Here is an 18,686-nt window from a genome sequence, read left to right as displayed (position 1 = left end):
CTCCCGGAGGGGCTGGTCAATGTGGGGATCCCTCGGCCGGCCCGGGGCTGGCGTGAGGGGCGGCAGGGGAGATGCCTGGGCCGGGCCTCGGGGCTGGAGGCGGGGGAGCCTGCTGTGGAGGGGGAAGGTTTTCGGGGGCGTGGAGGAGTGCGAGGAGAGGCTGGGGCGAGCTCCGGACTCCGGGGGGGAAGCGTGGATGAGGAAGTGGGGCGATGTAGAGTAACCGGACGACCCCGAGAGGCTACGGTGCTGAGGGAGTGTGGGGCTGGAAGTTAGGGTTAGGGCTAGGACGATGCCCCCAAGAATGGGAGTTGTGGCCGGGAACTGTGTCAGTGGTGGGACACTGACCCACAGCGGGGATTTGTGGGAGATGTGTGGGAGATGCGTGTGCTGGGAAGAGGCTTGGGGTGGACCTGCGGATGGTGGCAGTGGGACTGTTTGGATTTACTTCCTTTTAATCAGGTAGGCTGGCCGATTCTTCCCCTCTTCCCCAAGGCTCTCAGTACTCCCTTACTAGTACTATTGAACTAAGGATGCGATCACATGATGTTTGATCTGGTGAGACAAGCAGAGGCTGCTTACAGGTTTGGGGGCACACATGGTAGCGACTAGCCTTGCTGTCTTAAATTTAAATGAGGTGACTGACACAGTAAACGAAAGTAAGACTGTTACTGATCCTTCTCATTTGTCATAGTTTTTAGGTGGTCATAAAAGTCGTACAGATCAACAGGAAAGCCATTTTTGAGCTGTGGTGAAATTTCTGAAAATTTTGAGTGAGTCTCACATATATAAGGACTTTGTAAAAGAATAAAGTCAGAGACTGGAAGATATCTCTGTGCTGATACCTTTAGAACATTTTGAGTTCAAAACACAGACATAAAAGGTAAACCAGCATTCTCTTACTCTGTAGTATTTTCAGAACAGTCTAATTGTGATTTCATACTTAGACCATATGGTACATAGTGAAGTTATAGCTTTATTAGGGAAACGCCTCTGTTCCCTGTCCTTCCTAGCACACAGCACTGGAATCTGTTTTACTAGTAAAATAGTTTTTACTTTCACTTGGAAGTTTAGAATATATTTAGAAAAACAATACAAACCAAGTGTCAGGACACTATTTTGGGAGCTAGAAGGGAGGTTTTGAACCATATTTTTACTTTTAAGGGCTGTTTGAATAAAATTGTATTCAGCAAAGTAGTTTGTAAGGATTAATCATATTTCTATATTCTTTACTTTCATATACTATTACATGGGAAATTTGAAAATACCTTAGGTGAATTACTTAGCTCTTGTTAGAGTTATTAAAGTAAGAATTTAGTGTTTTATTAAATATGAGCTCAGTTTAATTTTTTAAAGTTGGCAAGATACAAATGTCTACTCATCATCTTTTCTAGTTTATTTGATTTTTAAACTCCTTTGAGTCTGTGAATGTGGTGGAAATGATGGAGAACTGGGTAGCCACTAAAAGCAGTTGGTTAATCTTGGGCGGATCACACTGCCTTTGACACTCAGTGTAAAAGCTGAAGCTTGGAGTGGGTAAAACCTGACAGTCCTTCCAATGGCCTTTTCAGTGTTAGGTGTGAAAGAGAATTCATATTTATTCAGTGGCTTTCTTTATGATAGCCACTGTGCTATATGTTTAGTAACTATAAGATAGGTAGCAATAGCTCCATTTTATTGACAAATAATTAGAATAAACAGAGAAGTTAAGTTGCCTGATTTCCATAGCTAGTAAGGTAGAGTTGGGATGCAAACCTGAACTCTGACTTGAAAGTTGCATTGTTGCCTGCACTTTTCCTTACAAATGTGTTAGTTGAAATTTAGTTGTGACACCAAGACTTACAGATCTTAGTGGGAATCTGTTTTATTATCTTCTAAAACAGGATTTGTCTGTTTCTCATTGACCATTGCCATCTATTAGTGTAGTAGTTATTTACATTTAAATGACTATTGGAGAGTCATGAACTTTTGGGACCCTGTTGATCTTATAAATGATGACCTTTCATGGGTTTGTCAGATAAAAAGTGAATTTGCTGATACTTTAAAAGAATGTAAGATTTAATTTGTAAGCAACACCTTAGCTATACATTCTGATGTCCTTATTTTGTTGACTGAGAATTATATGTTCTTGTAATCCTTGAAATATCTTAATACTTCAAATCACAAAATTCAAATTTCATAAAATTTTATTGTATTTAATAATTAGTACCCTTAAGTAAAATTGTGTTATTACCTTAGACATTATGTTGTCACCATACTTTCAGCCAGAATGTGCCAATAAGTTAAAAACAGTATGTATGTAGCAAGTGCTTAACCATTATCAGAGACCTCTACTGAGATTCACAATTCTATGATTTGTCATAGTCAAGTGTCTGTGATCGAGTCTTCCATTTCACAGTGTGGTACTCTCAGGGTTCTTTACTTTGGTTAAGACTGTGGGCTCACATTCCAGTTCTATCACCGGCTGTGGAGGCCTTGGTCAAGTTACTTGGTTAAGTCTCAGTTTACTCATTTATAAAATAGGGAAAACAATGCCCATCTCATAAAGATTTTAGTATTAAGTGAGAATGTACGTGACATGTTTAGTATGGTACTTGTGACTAGCTTTTAGTGGTATACTGTTTGAAAGGTAATTTTAGAGTGTGACATTTTCACATTAAAGGTGGGTATATACTGGAGAATAGGAAAGTAAAAGAAAAAAAGGGGGAAGGCTAAAGTTGGTGAAGACTATGCTTACTAAGCTGTATACCTCCAGAATTCTGGTCTGGGTTGTCTTTCTGGGATAATATTTTATCATGTTCAAGTAAATTCCTTACTTGTTTATGCTTTATTTGTTAACGCAAATGTTTTAGGTATTTACCTGGGGTTTCTTGCTAGAATTTAAATGCTATAGTTGAAAATATGTAAGAATACTATGTGTATCCTTAGCTTTTATTAAGATACCAAGAAGTTTAAGTAATTTTATACTTTGTAAATTGTGGTTTTCTTATATGTAATGTGTAGATTATTTAGAAAATAAAATATAAAAGTATTGCCTGAAAAATCATATGAGATAACTAGTTCTGGGTAGAGAAGTATGTTTTTAGAAAACTCCTACGTTTTGGTGAGATGTACAGTTTTGTTTTGGTGTGTGTGTGTTTCTAATATTTGTAGTTTCCAGTGAAGGGTGTGAGTTTGTTTAGTGCTATTCAAATAGCACTTTCTATGATGATGGAAATGTTCAGTATCTGTACTGTTTTGTTAGGTAGCCAGCTCTTGGGGAACTGAGGCACAGGGAACTGAGGCATGGGGAACTGAGGACTTGAAATAGGGTGGTCCTGAGAAACTGAATTATAGATTTTGTGTTGAAGTGGCTTAGTGCAGTGGTTCTTCAGCCAGTGGTACTTCTGTCTCAGGAGCAGTTATTAATATCTGGAGTAATTTTTGTTGTCCTATCTGAGGAGGACTGTTGCATTTACTAGATGGGAGGCACAGAGGTGCCCAGCTACTTTAGGGATATAGAATAACCTTCTAGTTCCTCTAAGAGTGAGTTCTCTTGTAAGCTGGGGATACAGCTCAGTGGTAGCGTGCTTACCTTGTGGGCAGAAAGCCTCGGTTTTATTTCTGCTAAACAGACAAAACAAACAAACAAAAACCACCAGAAGAGAATACAGATTTATTGATCATTGTGTTTATAAATATTGCCTTTTACTAATGAACTCAAAAGCCTAGTCTAATTTGAGGTAATAAGTTTATTTTTAAAGCTTGGCAAGATTATAGTAATGGGGTAAAATTTGTGACTCTTCTATTCTCTGTCCATTGTTTGTAGGTAGCAAGAGTTTTTGCTTTGTACCTATTCTCTTTTATACACACATCCCATGAATATTGTATAAAATAGTACAACAGTAACTTTCCTTTGTTTTAGGGTTTGCTGAGAGTTGAACCAGGCCTTCACTCATGCTCGATAGCATTATCTCATTGAGCTATGATGAGAATGAAAGAGATAAGCTTACTTGCTTGTTTCACTGTGCCAAGGATCATGCATAGCATTCTTTCACTGAGCTGCATCTCCAATGCTTAGTTTCTTACTCCTTTAAAAAACTTTAAAAAATTGGGGCTGGAAAGATGGCTCAGTGGTTAAGAGCACTGGGACCTGGGTTCAATTCCTAACACTTATTGGCATTTCACAACTGTCTGTAATTCCATTTCTAGAGGATCCAACATGCTCACACAGACATACATGCAGACCAAACACCAATGCACATAAAAGTAAGGAAATCATTTTTTTTAAACTTTTAAAAATTACTTATTTAGAGTATGTAGAGGTCAGATGCCAACTTGTAAGAATTGGTTCTTTCCTTCCACTATGTGGGTTCCCAGATGTCAGACTTGTTAACAAGCACCTTTACCTACAGCCACCTTGCCAGCCTATCTTCCCCCTCACCCCCCACTCCAGTTAGGGACTTAATCATATAGTTGAAGCTGGTATGCAACTCACTATATAACCCAGGCTGACCTGTTACTACGGCAGTCTGCAGTCTCCTGCCTTGGCCTACTGTGTTCTGCTCTTAACACATGTAAGAAACTTGGGTTAAAACTTACTCATGATGTTTCCAGTTACAGTGATGAATTGTTTTGGAGCTGGATAATGTGTCTAGATGTTCCAAATGCTGTGCTGCCCTACTCTTTTGTTATGCTTTGTTTTTTGAGACTGGGTCTCCTGAGCCCTAGTTGTCCTGGAACTAGATGTATAGATCAAGCTGGTCCAGAATTCATGGAGATATGCCTGCCTCTGCCTCCCAAATGCTGAGATAAAAGTGTGCACCACCATGCCCAACCTACTTGAATGCTTGAATATTTCCTTAATTAAAAAAGTAAAAAAAACCCCAAATACCTAAGGAATAATTAATGATGATAAAACATGGAATATAACCAACAATTTTGTTGTGATGCTGGAGATTGAGTCTTATGCATGCTAGGCAAGCTCTTTACTACCAGTTTCACAGTTGCCAAGCTTCATATGTTTTGTTTAAACTATATTGTCATACCATTAAGTAAAAGCCACTCTGCCCACAGTACTGATATTCTTTTATTCTCACAGATTGTCTTGGGTCACATAATGCCAGCTGAGCGTAAAAAGTCAGCAAGTATGGAAGAAAAAGAATCTTTACTAAACAACAAGGAGAAAGACTGCAGTGAGAGGCGGCCAGTGAGCAGCAAGGAGAAACCAAAAGACGATCTCAAGATCCCTGCCAAGAAGGAGGTCAGTAAAGTCCCTGAAGACAAAAAGAAGAAACTTGAAGAAGATAAGAGAAAAAAAGAAGACAAGGAACGCAAGAAAAAAGAGGAAGAAAAGGTGAAGGCAGAGGAAGAACTAAAGAGGAAGGAGGAGGAAGAAAAAAAGAAACATGAAGAGGAAGAGAAAAAAAAGCAGGAAGAGCAGGCCAAACGGCAGCAAGAAGAAGCAGCTGCTCAGCTAAAGTAAGGAACCTTCATTACGGTGTGAAGGGGTGAGAGTGGATGGTTGTTTCAGATAAAATGTGTCCTGCAACTTCTTGAAGTTTGGGAGGATGCTAGCTTGTTTTATTCTCCAAACTAGGGGCATGTTTGAGGTGCTTTAAGTATTGCGGTCTTTAATGTTTTATGAGGTCTAGGGTGATCTGGGTTTTTGTTTGTGAAAGCTTTTTCATGGAGCTTTCTCCTGGCCCTTCAGTGGTAGGGATTAAATCTTGAACTTTCTACATGCTAGGCAAGTGCTCTTCAACTAAGATTTATTTTGCAGTACACTTTACAAACTCAGTTTCTCCTTTATTTACTTACTAATGCATATTTTTTATGTGTTTGTGTGAATGTATCATGTGTGGAGGTGACCCTGGAGGCCAGAAGGAAGGGCATCAGGTTCCCTGGAGCTGTACTTAGAGTTGGTTGTGAGTCAACCGATAATGGGTCCAAGAACCAAGCTTGGGTCCTCTGGGAGGATGGCAAATCCTCTTAACCACTGAGACATTTCTCTAGTCTCAGTTTCTCCCTTTTTAATAAGAAAGGTCTGGAAGGCAGTTGTTATGGACAATTTTAGAATATTCACAACCACCTTTCTTAAGAATTTTTTACTTACTTTTCTTCTAAAACTAAAAAAAAAAAAATTCTGTTGTTAGGCTTGTGTAGTAAGCACTTTTACCTGCTGACCCATCTACCTGAAATTTTAATTGGTAAACATACTTGATTTTACAGTACTTCCTTTGCCCCTTCAAAGTTAGTTTTGTTGTTGTTTTTTTGTTTTGTTTTTTGTTTTTTTGTTTTTTTTTTTTTTTTTTTTTTTTTTTTTGAGACAGGGTCTCACTATGTATGTAGGTCTAGCTATCCTGGAACTCACTATGTAGAACAGGCTGCTCTCCAACTCACAGAGATTTATTTACCTGCTTCTGTCTCCCAAGTGCTTGGATTAAAAGTGTGTACCATAGCACACCTGGCTTCAAAGTGCTTTGGGTTTTTGTTGGCTTTTCGAGACAGGGTTTCTCTGTATTGTTTTGGAGCCTGTCATGGAATTCCCTCTATAGACCAGGTTGGCCTCGAACTCACAGAGATCCACCTGCCTCTGCCTCCTAAGTGCAGGGACAAGGCGTGCGCCACCAACACCCAGCTCAAAGTGCTTTTAAAATAACTGAAAATAACCTGTTTGTTGTTATTGTTGCTTTTGGAGATTTTTTAATTTTATTATTTTATATATATGTGTTTTGCCTGCATATATGTCTATGCACACAGTGCCGGCAGAGGCCAAAAGATGGTATTGGAGTCTCTGGAACCAGTTATGGATGGTTGTGAGCCACCATGTGAGTGCTGGAAACTGATTTCAGGTCCTCTGGGAGGACTTAACTGCTGAGTCAATTCTCTAGCTCTACTCCCTAACCTTTTACGGGAAAAATTTCAAGTATTTATAAAAATAAAATGTTAGAATAAACCACTCTTAGCCCACATCAACTGCTACTCTGCCCTTATCAACAGTTACCTACTTTTCCCCGAGAAAATATTTTATTTTTCAGTGGTGGTAGACTTGAACCCAAAGCCTTAGTTAATGCTTGAAAGATAAGCACTCTACCATGGAGCTACAACTTGCAGTCCTTTCCTAAAATATTTTAAGGTATTGTGTTATTTACCCACAAAGGCTTTATGTTTTCAATACCGAAGAAATTGATTTTTTTAATTCAAATGCATAATGAGTCAAGCTTTTGGTTTTGTTTTTTTTTTACTACAAGTCTTATAGTTTATGTGACTGAAAGATAATATCAAATGCAGCTCCTCTGATAATACATCCTAACTCTCAGCAGTAGGTGGGAGGTAGGAGGTAGAATAGAGTATTTAAGAAGTGTTTATGTCAGGAAAAAGAAAATTACTTTTTTGCAGATTTATATTTTAAAACATGTATTCTAAAATCTTTTTTTGTTTTTGTTTCTAGACAGGGTTTCTCTGTGCAACAGTCTTGACTGTCCTAGAACTCAATGTAGACCACCAGGGTGGCCTTGAACTCACAGAGATCTGCCTGCCTCTGCCTCCTAAGTGCTGAGATTAAAGGCGTGCGCCACCACCACCTCTCTATATTCAAAAATCTTAAAATCAAATTGTCTCTTTTTTCCATCCTTGCCCCAAGTCATTTACTTAATTTTAAACTTATTCTATCTTCTGAGTGAGAAAAAAAAAATGGGTATGGAGTTTTTAGCTATTCTTTTAGGTTAATTCAGTTTATTTGCATTTATTAAAGTATTTTAAACCAGTAGCTTTTTTTTCCAAGTTTCTTCCCAAAGTTTCTAAGTCATTGAAAGGACATTGAATTTGACACTAGACACCCCAAGACCAAGTTCTCAGCACAAAAGAGATTTATTTGCCTCAGAGGGATAAAGGGCAGAGAATAAGAGAAAAAGGGAGACAGGATGAGAGGGAACAGAAAAGAGGAACAAGGGAAATAGGGAAGGGGTATTTGCTCCTAGGGACAAAAGATTGCCCCTGGATTGAGAGAAGAGAGATGTGGCAGTGTTTGTTTATTTTGTTTGGGCATGTTAATTAGTATAGCCAAAAGGGAGCTTTTGATTGCCATACTTCAATACTTGGGTAGCTGGACCTTGGTAGTCAGCCTTAGGAGGAGGAAGTGGCCAAATAAGGGAATAGACTTTGGTTGCTAGCTAGCTTTAGGAATGTAATCTAATAGTTTAACAAGGTAGAGGGAATGGAGGAGAAAAATAAGGCAAAAACTATTGGTATCATATTTTCCATGCTAGAGCCCCTTCAGCCATGAATTTTTATCTTTTTGTTGATGTTAATGAAAAAAATTGGATTTTATTTTTACTTTATGTATGTGAGTGCTTGCCAGCATGTTGTCTTTGTACCACATGCATGCATTGTCTTTGGAAGCTTGAAGAGGGCAGCAAATCCTCTGGGACTGGAGTTCCAGATGGTTGTGAACTGCCATGTGGGCACTGGGAATTGAACCTGGGTTCTCTGGAAGAGCAGCCAGTGCTCCTAACTCTGAGCCATCTCTCCAGCCCAGGATCTTTTTTTTTTTTTTTTTTTTTTTTTTTTAAGGCAGTCTTTTATGTTACTCAGGCTGGCCTTTAGTAATGGTTTGATAAATGCTGATATGGAAAAACAGGTTTTTGTTTTTATTTTTTTCGAGAAGGGTTTCTCTGTATTGCTTTGGAGCCTTCCTGAAACTCACTCTGTAGAGCAGGCTGGCTTCGAACTCAAGGAGATCTGCCTGCCTCTGCCTCTGCCTCTGCCTCTGCCTCCTCTGCCTCCTCTGCCTCCTCTGCCTCTGCCTCCTGAGTGCTAACATTAAAGGCGTGTGTCACCAATGCCCGGCAGAAAAACAGTTCCTTAAAAATTCAGAATATTTTAAATATATTTTATAATGAATGGTCTTTAACTGAAATGTTTCTTGAGTAAATGTTTTTCTATTTGCCCAATGCTTCTATTACATATTTTATATAATTCTCATGCATATCATTTTATATTTTGCATATTGAACATTATGTCTTAATCAATTGAACATGCAAACTGATAGAATGATTAACAATTTGGGTTACTTAGTTTAAAATCATTCTACCACAGTAGGTGTGATCATTTACTATGCTATTATTAAGTCATTAACAAGATAACCTTTGAAAGTATTGAAAGAGGTGAATACATCTCAGTAGTGCAATGCTTGCCTGGCATACGTAAAGCCCAAGGTTCTGCAAAAATAAAAAAAGTAGTGGAATGTCTTTTTGAACCTTTTGTACATTTTGTTTTCTTATACTTATAGTTTTTTATTAGCTTTTACTCTTAAGTGGTTTATAAATGCTGCTTCAAAATGTGTATTTTTATTTGTGTTTTGTCTTTTCCATAGAGAGAAAGAAGAATCCCTTCAGCTTCACCAGGAAGCTTGGGAACGGCATCAGTTACGAAAGGAACTCCGTAGCAAAAACCAAAATGCTCCAGACAACCGACCAGAGGAAAATTTCTTTAGTCGCCTAGATTCAAGCTTAAAGAAAAATACTGCTTTTGTCAAGAAACTAAAAACAATTACGGAACAACAGAGAGACTCCTTGTCTCATGATTTTAATGGCCTGAATTTAAGCAAATATATTGCAGAAGCCGTAGCTTCCATTGTGGAAGCAAAATTAAAAATCTCTGATGTGAACTGTGCCGTGCACCTCTGCTCTCTCTTTCACCAGCGGTATGCCGACTTTGCGCCCTCACTTCTTCAGGTGTGGAAAAAACATTTTGAAGCAAGGAAAGAGGAAAAAACGCCTAACATTACCAAACTAAGAACTGACTTGCGTTTCATTGCAGAATTGACAATAGTGGGAATTTTCACTGACAAAGAAGGCCTTTCCTTAATCTATGAACAGCTAAAAAGTATAATTAATGCTGATCGAGAATCTCACACTCATGTTTCTGTGGTGATTAGTTTCTGTCGTCATTGTGGAGATGATATTGCTGGACTTGTACCAAGGAAAGTCAAGAGTGCTGCAGAGAAGTTTAATTTGAACTTTCCTCCTAGTGAGATAATTAGTCCAGAGAAGCAGCAGCCTTTCCAGAATCTTTTAAAAGAGTACTTTACGTCTTTGACCAAACACCTGAAAAGGGACCACAGGGAGCTTCAGAATACTGAGAGGCAAAACAGGTGATTTTCAAATGTTTCTCAGAATTGAGAATTAATTGTGGAGCTCGTACTTAAAATGTTTAAAGTCTTCATGCCACTGAGAGAACTTATGGAAAAGGGCTCCTTACAGGTGATTTCTTAGGATTTCAGGAAACTTTCAACAGTAGCATAGTCTTAAGTACTCATCTGCAAATGTGACTCTACAATAGATTTTATTTCTAATTTTAAAGGAACCTGGCAAGAAGGTGGTCATTTTTGCTTTGTTGATGTGTTTTCTTCCTGTGGTTGGATATATATATATATATATATATATATATATATATATATATATATATCCAGCTCATTAATGTTGAGGAGTAAATTTTCTGTTTCTGTTACTTTAACTGACCTGCCACTATTTTTCTGTGTTTCAGTATGTCTCCTAGCAGGTTTGCTTTCATTGTTTTGTATTTTAAGTTGTTAATGTCACTGCTGCTACTTGTTTTTGTAAAGAAAATGAGTCATTCGTTAGCAGTGGTGTTTTGAGAAATAGTACAAAAAGTTAGCTGTGAAAAGTGTTCCTGGCCTTCCTGAGGGCTACTGTTTATAATTTTAATCGATTCATGTATTGTGTCTGAGGTCATTGGTAAATAGACCCTTTTGGAACCAATTAAATTGATACTGTAATTACAAATGTCTGCACTGAGCAGGCACAATAAGCTATACAGTTTGTGAGCATTGGGGCAACTTTAATGGGTTGTTGATTTGATGGAGGTCTGGGATATGCAGAAAGGAGTAATATCAGTTCCATTTAGCTGAATCCTTTACGACTAGTTAAATTATAAGCTTAGGAATCTAGAATTTTTATTGATCAACAATTAATGAGGAGGCATACCTTTTTCTGTTTTCCTGAGCCTGCAGTAGGGGAGGACTGGTGTAAGTGATTACCCCTGGTAACCAGATTTAACCAGAAAGATAATGATTGGGTATGACAGTAGCAGTATATTAGTATAGGATCAGTTTTGATACATATCTTCTGTTCATTTATTACTGTGGCCTTTCTTCAAAAACACTGTTTTTTTTGTTGTTTGTTTTATCGAGACAGGGTTCCACTACGTAGGTCTGGCTGTCTGGGAACTTACTTTGTAGACCAGGCTGGCTTGCCTCTGCCTCCCAAGTGGTTGGAATTAAAGGCATATGTCACCACTGCCCAGTGATAACAGAACTGTTAATCTACAGTTTTAAGTTTACTTCCAGGGTAGATTGACATTAACATTTTGGAAGTCATTTGTCCCAGCATATATTGTCTACTTACAGATGCAGTAATTCAGGGATGTGAAAATCTTAATAGAAAATATGTAAGGAGTAAGGTTTTTCTGCCTTCCGCTGGTCTTGTCCCGCTGCCGCGCCAGCCCCAAATAATCCACAGAGACTATATTTGATATAATGCTGTTGGCCAGGTACTTGTTTCTTATCGGCTAGCTCTGTCTTAATTATTAACCCATTTCTGTTAATCTAATATTTCCACATGGTTTTATCTTACCGGGGAGAGGTGGCTGGTGGTTCTGTTCTCTCCAGACTCTCTCTTGACTCCTCCTAACTACTCCTCTAGTCCTCATCTCCTAGTCCCGCCTGTCTAGCTTTCCTATTGGCCAACAGTGCTTTATTCATTAACCAGTATGAGAAACATATTTACAGAATGACATCTCCCATCATCTCTTTTCTGTCTAAAAATAAAAAGAAGGGTTTTCACCTTAACATAGCAGAATATATCACACAACAGTTATCAAATAAGAATCACATTTAACAATATTTAGTCCATTAACATTTAGATTTAAGAAAATATTTCATCATCCTATCTTTGTGAGTCTAAAGTCCTATATGTAACTTACCTTTAAGCCTAACTAAGGAAAACTATACCATAACTATCCGTCTTCAACTCCATCAAAGACCACAGAAGGATAGTATATAAACTCTAGAAATGACAGAGACAACTCGCCTGGTCAGTCACCCGAATTTTTTCTGTAGTGTTTCATCTTCAGCCTATAGGCCATAGTGTGTCTTCTTGTATTGGCAGTTTGTCAGTCACTTTTCTCTGTGTCCAGCAGACTGTCTGGCAGACTCTTCCATGAAGCAGGAACTCTGTAGCAATGTCCATCTTGAATCAGCAGTCACTTTTCTGTGGATCCTGCATGTCCAGTTTATACAGCATAAAGTCAAACAGTCCAGACAAGAGCAGTATCTTGTCCAAATGGCTAGTCTTGCCATATTGGAAGTAAACTCCATAACGCATTTCTTCGATGTCCATCTTCCATCTTCCTTTCTGATTCAGGTGGTTTGCCAGGAGCATTTATGTCTCACTGTCAAGAAAAACCCTAAACCGTTTTAAAGTCTTTGAAAGGTTTGAAGAATTCCTATCTCTCTCAAATACATCTCTGTGTATCTTGAAAAACTTAACTAACTTAACTCTAAGCTTTGACTATCATAGGTAACTATCTAAAATCTGTATTAAATTATACATTACATTTCTAAATGAGCTATGCAAACACATATCACAAAATTGACCTTAAATTGTATCAATAAATGAAAATCTATTCCAAAACAAAGTAATCATATCTATACCGCATATTTGACATGTGGTTTAGTAAGTTACTTAGGGCTTAAGATACTTTCAGTTGCTAATCAACTTCAATAATGATGATGCAGGTAACCCCAGTGAGGAAAAAAATTAGCTTGGGAAAGGATTAGTGCAGAATTCCTTTTATTCTGAAAGGACTTTTGAAGTAATCAGTTTTTAAAAAGTTTCTCCTTTGAAAACATGACTCAGTAGTTGTTTATATGGGGGAAAAAGGTCAGTTATGGAGAGTAATTTCTCTTAGGTGTGTAAATGAGCTGATACTTAAAACATGTAATTAATTTTTTAAAATCCATTATTCAGTCTTAGGAAAACCATATGCACTATTTTCAGTCTCTGTGCATTAAAGTTTATACTTAAAATTTGATTCAACAACTACAACAAAAAAATTGTTGTCTTTTGGAGTCAGAGTCTCACTGGGTAACCCACAGTGGCTTCCAGCTCAAGATCCTTTTTTTTTTTTTTTTTTTTTAAGGTTTATTTATTATGTATACAATGTTCCGCATGCGTGCCAGAAGAGGGTACCAGATCTCATTTTATAGATGGTTGTGAGCCACCATGTGGGTGCTAAACCCAAGTCCTCTGGAAGAGCAGCCAGTGCTCTTAACCTGTGAGGCATCTCTTCAGCCTTCAAGATGTCTTTATTTCAGTCTTCCTTCCAATATAGCAGCTTGTGCCACCAGGTCCAGTTCTGTCCAACTAAATTTTAAAAATAGACTGACTCAGAATTTCTTGTGTTTTTTTGGCCAAGCTCATTGGCACATACCTTTCATCACAGTTGGGAGGCAGAGGCATGAAGATCTCCTGAATTTGAAGCCAGTCTGGTCTACAGAGCTAGTTCCAAGACAGCCAGGGCCACACAGAAAACCCTGTCTCAAAACAAAACAAAATAATGAAATCAATAAATTCTGGTGCTTTCTTAAAGTCACTGGAATGAATAACTGTATGAGTGATAATGAGTTCTCTATTCTTTTCTCATACTCAGGCCTATAATTTATATGCTACATCTTAACCCTGAAGAATTTACAGCTTTTGACTAGCAGTGCAGTTGACTTTAGAGTAAGGTGAATTATGACAAATCTGAATTATAAATTTTTTTATTTTAAAAATGTTTTATTATACATTTTGTCTAAGTGATCTTAAGCAGCTCTGTGAAGTGACTGCATGTATAGATTTTATTTAAATTAGAAAAAAGCTTGTTTTACATATCAATCCCAGTTCCTGCACCCTCCCATCCTCCCCATTCCTCCTACCAATCCCCATCCTATCCCCTTTCTGCTCCCCAGGGAGGGAGGGTGAGTCCTTCTATGGGGAGTCTTCAAAGTCTGTCATATCATTTGGAGCAGAGCCCAGGCCTTCCCCCATGTGTCTAGGCTGAGGGAGTATCCCTCTATGTGGTATGGGCTCCCAAAGTCCATTTGTATACTAGGGATAAATACTAAACCACTACCAGAAGCTCCATAGACTGCCCAGTCCTCCCAACTAACACCACATTCATGGAATCTGGGTTGGTCCTATGCTGGTTTCCCAGCTATCAGACCAGAGTCCATGAGCTCTCTTGTGTTCAGGTCAGCAGTTTCTGTGGGTTTCTCCAGCCTGGTCTTGACCCCTTTGAGCATCACTCTACCTCTCTGCAACTCGATTCCAGGAGTTTGGCTCAGTGTTTAGCTGTGGGTGTCTGCTTCTGCTTCCATCAGCTACTAGATGAAGGCTCTAGGATGGCATATAAGGTAGTCATTAATCTTGTTATAGGGGAAGGGCATTTAAGGTAGCCTCTCTTTTTTTTGGGGGGGGGAGTTGATTTGACTGGCTGTCCTGGAATTCACCCTGTAGACCAGGCTGGCTTCAAACTAAGGCCTCTCCTCCAAAGGGCTAGGATTAAAGATGTGTGTCACATAGCCTGGCAAATATGTTTGTATTCTTGCTGAAATTTTTTTAAAATTTTGTCTACTAGAAGATCAAAATAATATTTGGCATTTAAGCTCTTTACTTTTTATAGTGGCTTTAGTACTTTTTTCCTCATGTCAATGCCATTTGCTATCAATATAATGCATTATATGTGTTATCTTACTGATGTTTTCACAATATCCCTAAAGGAAATATCTGTATGTTGAAGGTGACTGATGGAGGAAATTGAGGACTTGCCCAAGAAGAGCCAATGACCCAAAAAAAAAAAAAAATTCAGTTTTGTTACATAATCTAAGATAAAAAGGAATAAGTCAAATCATAAAATTCTTTTCCATAAATTGGAAAAGAAAAAGTATGCCTTTTACAGTGAGGCATTAATGGGTTAATACTTGATTCAAGAATGAAAAGAATGAACTACTTGATATTTTTTGTCAGTGTTAAAATAGTAACATAAAAAAACACTTCACCAAACAGTGTGGTAGCTTGTGCCTTTAATCCCAGCAGTCTAGAAGATGAGGTGGGCAGAGCCCTATGAGTTTAAGGCCACTTTTAGGGTGTTTCTTGATGGTGATCTCTCATTTAAAAGAGGTTTTATCTTTCTGTGTTTTTGGAATGGTGTCTTATCTATGTATCCCTGAACTCATGGTGATCCATTCTCCTTTGCCTCCCAAGTGGAATTACAGGCTTGAGCAGCAAGCAGGAAATCTCTCTCTCTCTCTCTCTCTCTCTCTCTCTCTCTCTCTCTCTCTCTCTCTCTCTCTCTCTGTAATATTTTGGTTATAGTGAGACTTAGGATTGGTTTAGTTTTCATCACTTTTCATATCTGTGAGTAGGTACCATTACCTCAGTGTTGAGCAAGCATGGAAAGGAAACAAGGTAGTTAGTACATGTTTAATGGTGATAATTAATTGATTTGGCTAATTCTAGTCTTGTGGAAAGATTGACTAACTATGGCCTACTGGCCAGATTTCGTCATTGACTAGTTTTTAGTGCCTTGTATAAGGATGGCTTAAAAAAAAAAAAGTGACTAATGCTTTGTAAAATGTGAAAATTAAATGAAATTGATACTTCCCTGCTTTAAAAGTTTTACCTAGCAGTTACTGTTGTACTGCAGTTGCAGTGAACAGTTTCAGTAAGGATCCTGTGGTCCAGAAAACTTGGACTAGTGAGTTAGTTCCTGGATCTTTCCAGAAAAAAGTTTACTGACCTCTAACAGTATGATTTGAAAAGGATGCTTTCTGTTCCGCTTTAATAGATATGTTTAGAAAAAAGATTGGAATAGTACATGGTCATCATTAGATTGGTTTAGCTTATATTTTCAGTGTTAACATTCTCATGCACTTTGTTTAAGACATTTTGGTGAGGAGTTGGAGTAGAGCTCCAAATACAGTGCTTGCCCATTATGCATGAAGCCCTGGGTTATATATATCCCCAGCACTGCATAGGAACAAAAAGGCAAGGTTTTGGTTTTTGTATTGTTCTTAATTCCATTTTTGGAGATTGAATCTAGGGTCTAATCAAAGCTAGAGACTGAGCTCCATATTCCCACCCAACACTTTGACGGCTGATTTCTGTGCTTAAAGTCATAATAGTCTTATATAGTACTGTAGCTTCAGTGAGCTGTTTTAATAAGTATGTGTGAGAGAAGTGGTCAAGTTAGATACCACTTCAGGTTCTGTTTGTAACGGAACTCAAGTTCTCCATGTTTGATGTAGTTAGAAAAAAACCAAAAATCTTAGATTTTATTTTCCTATGGGCTCTTTTACTGGATACTTAACCTACATATGTATTTAATTATTAAACAACTAGATAAATTAGTGTTGTTAAGTTGTTAAAGAATTTGATTATGGTTTGGGTTTGGTGGTGTATGCCTGTAATTCATAGCATCCAGGATGCATTGTCAGGGGGATTGCTAATTACAAACCATCTGGGTATTATATTTAGTTGAAGGCCAACCTGCACTACAAGGCCAACTGGCCCCTCCCTTCTTCCCTCCCTCCCCCTCCCTTCTTTCTATACTCCATATTGACAAGTGATCTATTCCTGAGTTATAGCATAACATACATACATGCATGGTGCCCACATAGATCCTCTTGATTAGGTGAGAGAAGGTGTTAGATCCTCTTGATTGTAGTTACAGGTAGAAACCTTGTGGGTGATGGGAATCCAACTCAGGTCCTCTGGAAGAACAGCAAATGCCTGTAACTATTGAGCCATCTCTCCAGACCTAGTTTTTGTTTTATTTTATATGTATGGATGTTTTGCTTACATGTGTGTCTACAGTACATGTGTGTTGGTCATCCCCAATTTTAAAGTTTTAATTCGGTCCCAGTGGAACTATAGAAGAACTAGACTCTTGATACATGGAATTAAATTTAATTGATTTGAATCATGTTCAATTGGTAAATGTAAAGCCCCAGGCAACTACTTAAACATGAAGTTGATCCTAAAGCAGCTCTGTTTTCAATTGTGATAAAATGGTTATCACTTGAAATTCTTAGTATTGTATGTTTTAATGGACTGAATATATGACCTTCAGATAACCAAAAGGTTAAAACTTGTTAAAGAAATACGTTTCTAGATTGTGTTCTAGGCTTCCCCTACCTTGTTTTTTTGTTTTTTAAATACTGTAATAGTGTTGCATATTTCTTTCTTAAAATTGTGTGTGTTGTTCTGTGGTGCTTGTGTGATCAGAGAACAACTTGTAGAAGTTGGTTCTGTTCTTTCACCATGTATATCCTAGGGACTGAACTTAGGTCATCAGGTTTGTGGCAAGCATTTTACCCTTTGAGCCATCCAGATAACCCCAATATAGCAAGGTAATTTTCATTATCTGTACTGAAATATCTTAGAACCATTGTTATCCCACCTAACAAGAGTTTATATGAGAATGAACTTGAGTTTTTATCCACTCTGATAATAATTTGTACATTATTCTTATTACTACATTTATGTGTGCATTGTTTATATGTGCTCAGGTGTTCAGGTGTGTGTGTATGTAGGTGTGTGTACATGCAACAGTGTACATCCAGTGCTCTCTTTAACTTTGTGGGTCCCAGAGGTAGAAGTTGGGTTGTCAGGCTTGATAGCAAGTGTGTTTATTTTGACAACCCATTGTGAATATTTGAGTCATTTGTTTGTTTTAACTAAAAACTTACAAATTTGCCCTAGAACTGATCAAATATTCTAAGAAGTTCATAGTACTTTTTATAGTTTCTTTCATGAATATTTCCATGAACTTGCCAAAAGAAACTTATTTTGCCTATCACATACTTTGAAGTAAAAAATATGGAAAACTTTTAAGACAATAGTTTTGGTTTTTATAGAGAAATGCTTTTAGCCTAGATAATTATGCTTAAACAGAAGTTGCTAATACATTTCTTAAGTCATAAGAAAATGAGTGGAAAATTTAATTGTAAGCATATCTGATAGTAAATTATTTTTCCCTCCATCCTTCTCTCCCTTACTTTCTTTTTTTGGGGTTCCTATGGTTGGAATGCAGGGCCTTGTGCATCCTAGGGAAGTGTTCTCCCACAGAATCACATCCCTGATCCCAAAAATTTTCATTGTAAACCCTAAAAGATTTGGGGGAGTAAAGAAATGATTGATATAATGAGTCCATGCATTGATGTCCACAAGTAGAACCAGTATTTGTTACACACAGAGAAGGTTTCCATAGGTGAATAACCTGGATGTATGGAAACTGTTCTGAGTAGGCAGGAAAAAGTGAGTGTAGGCATGGTTCTCACTTTATTTTTCTGTGACTTTTAAAAGGATAACTCCTTAAAAAATAAGAATGTACTTGGTTTCTAAGAATGCTCAAATCTAAGCAATAAACTTTACTTTTGATAATGCTTTAATTTATAATTCATAATTGGCTTTTAAAAACCTATATTGAAAGTTAGGTGTGATAGTACATCCTGGCACTTGGGGGTGGAGACAGGAGGATCATGGAGTTGAAGATCAGCTTTGGTAACAGAAATGAGCTTGAAACCAGACTGGTCTACATGACACCCAATTTCAGTCAACCTATAAAAACCTTTATTATAT

At 37.8% G+C, this 18,686-nt stretch overlaps 1 protein-coding gene across 5 annotated transcripts in view; it reads left to right on the top strand.

Moving 5' to 3' along the window:
* Upf2 (UPF2 regulator of nonsense mediated mRNA decay) overlaps positions 1-18,686 on the top strand; it is a 106,624-nt gene that overhangs the window by 308 nt on the left and 87,630 nt on the right. For 4 of the 5 annotated variants that reach the window (XM_051194881.1, XM_051194879.1, XM_051194883.1 and 1 more), the window contains exons 2-3: positions 5,081-5,460; positions 9,356-10,135. In XM_051194881.1, the coding sequence (XP_051050838.1) occupies positions 5,099-5,460; positions 9,356-10,135 (1,142 nt within the window). In that variant the 5' untranslated portion in view covers positions 5,081-5,098. Of the gene's footprint in view, positions 1-694; positions 884-5,080; positions 5,461-9,355; positions 10,136-18,686 lie in introns of all 5 variants that reach the window. The other variant, XM_051194880.1, reaches the window with a different exon arrangement.

This window comes from Phodopus roborovskii, unplaced genomic scaffold (assembly GCF_943737965.1).
Source record: "Phodopus roborovskii unplaced genomic scaffold, PHOROB, whole genome shotgun sequence".
NCBI lineage: Eukaryota > Metazoa > Chordata > Mammalia > Rodentia > Cricetidae > Phodopus > Phodopus roborovskii.
The sequence above is the reverse complement of the archived record's forward strand: the minus strand, read 5'-3'. Positions and strand labels throughout refer to the sequence as shown.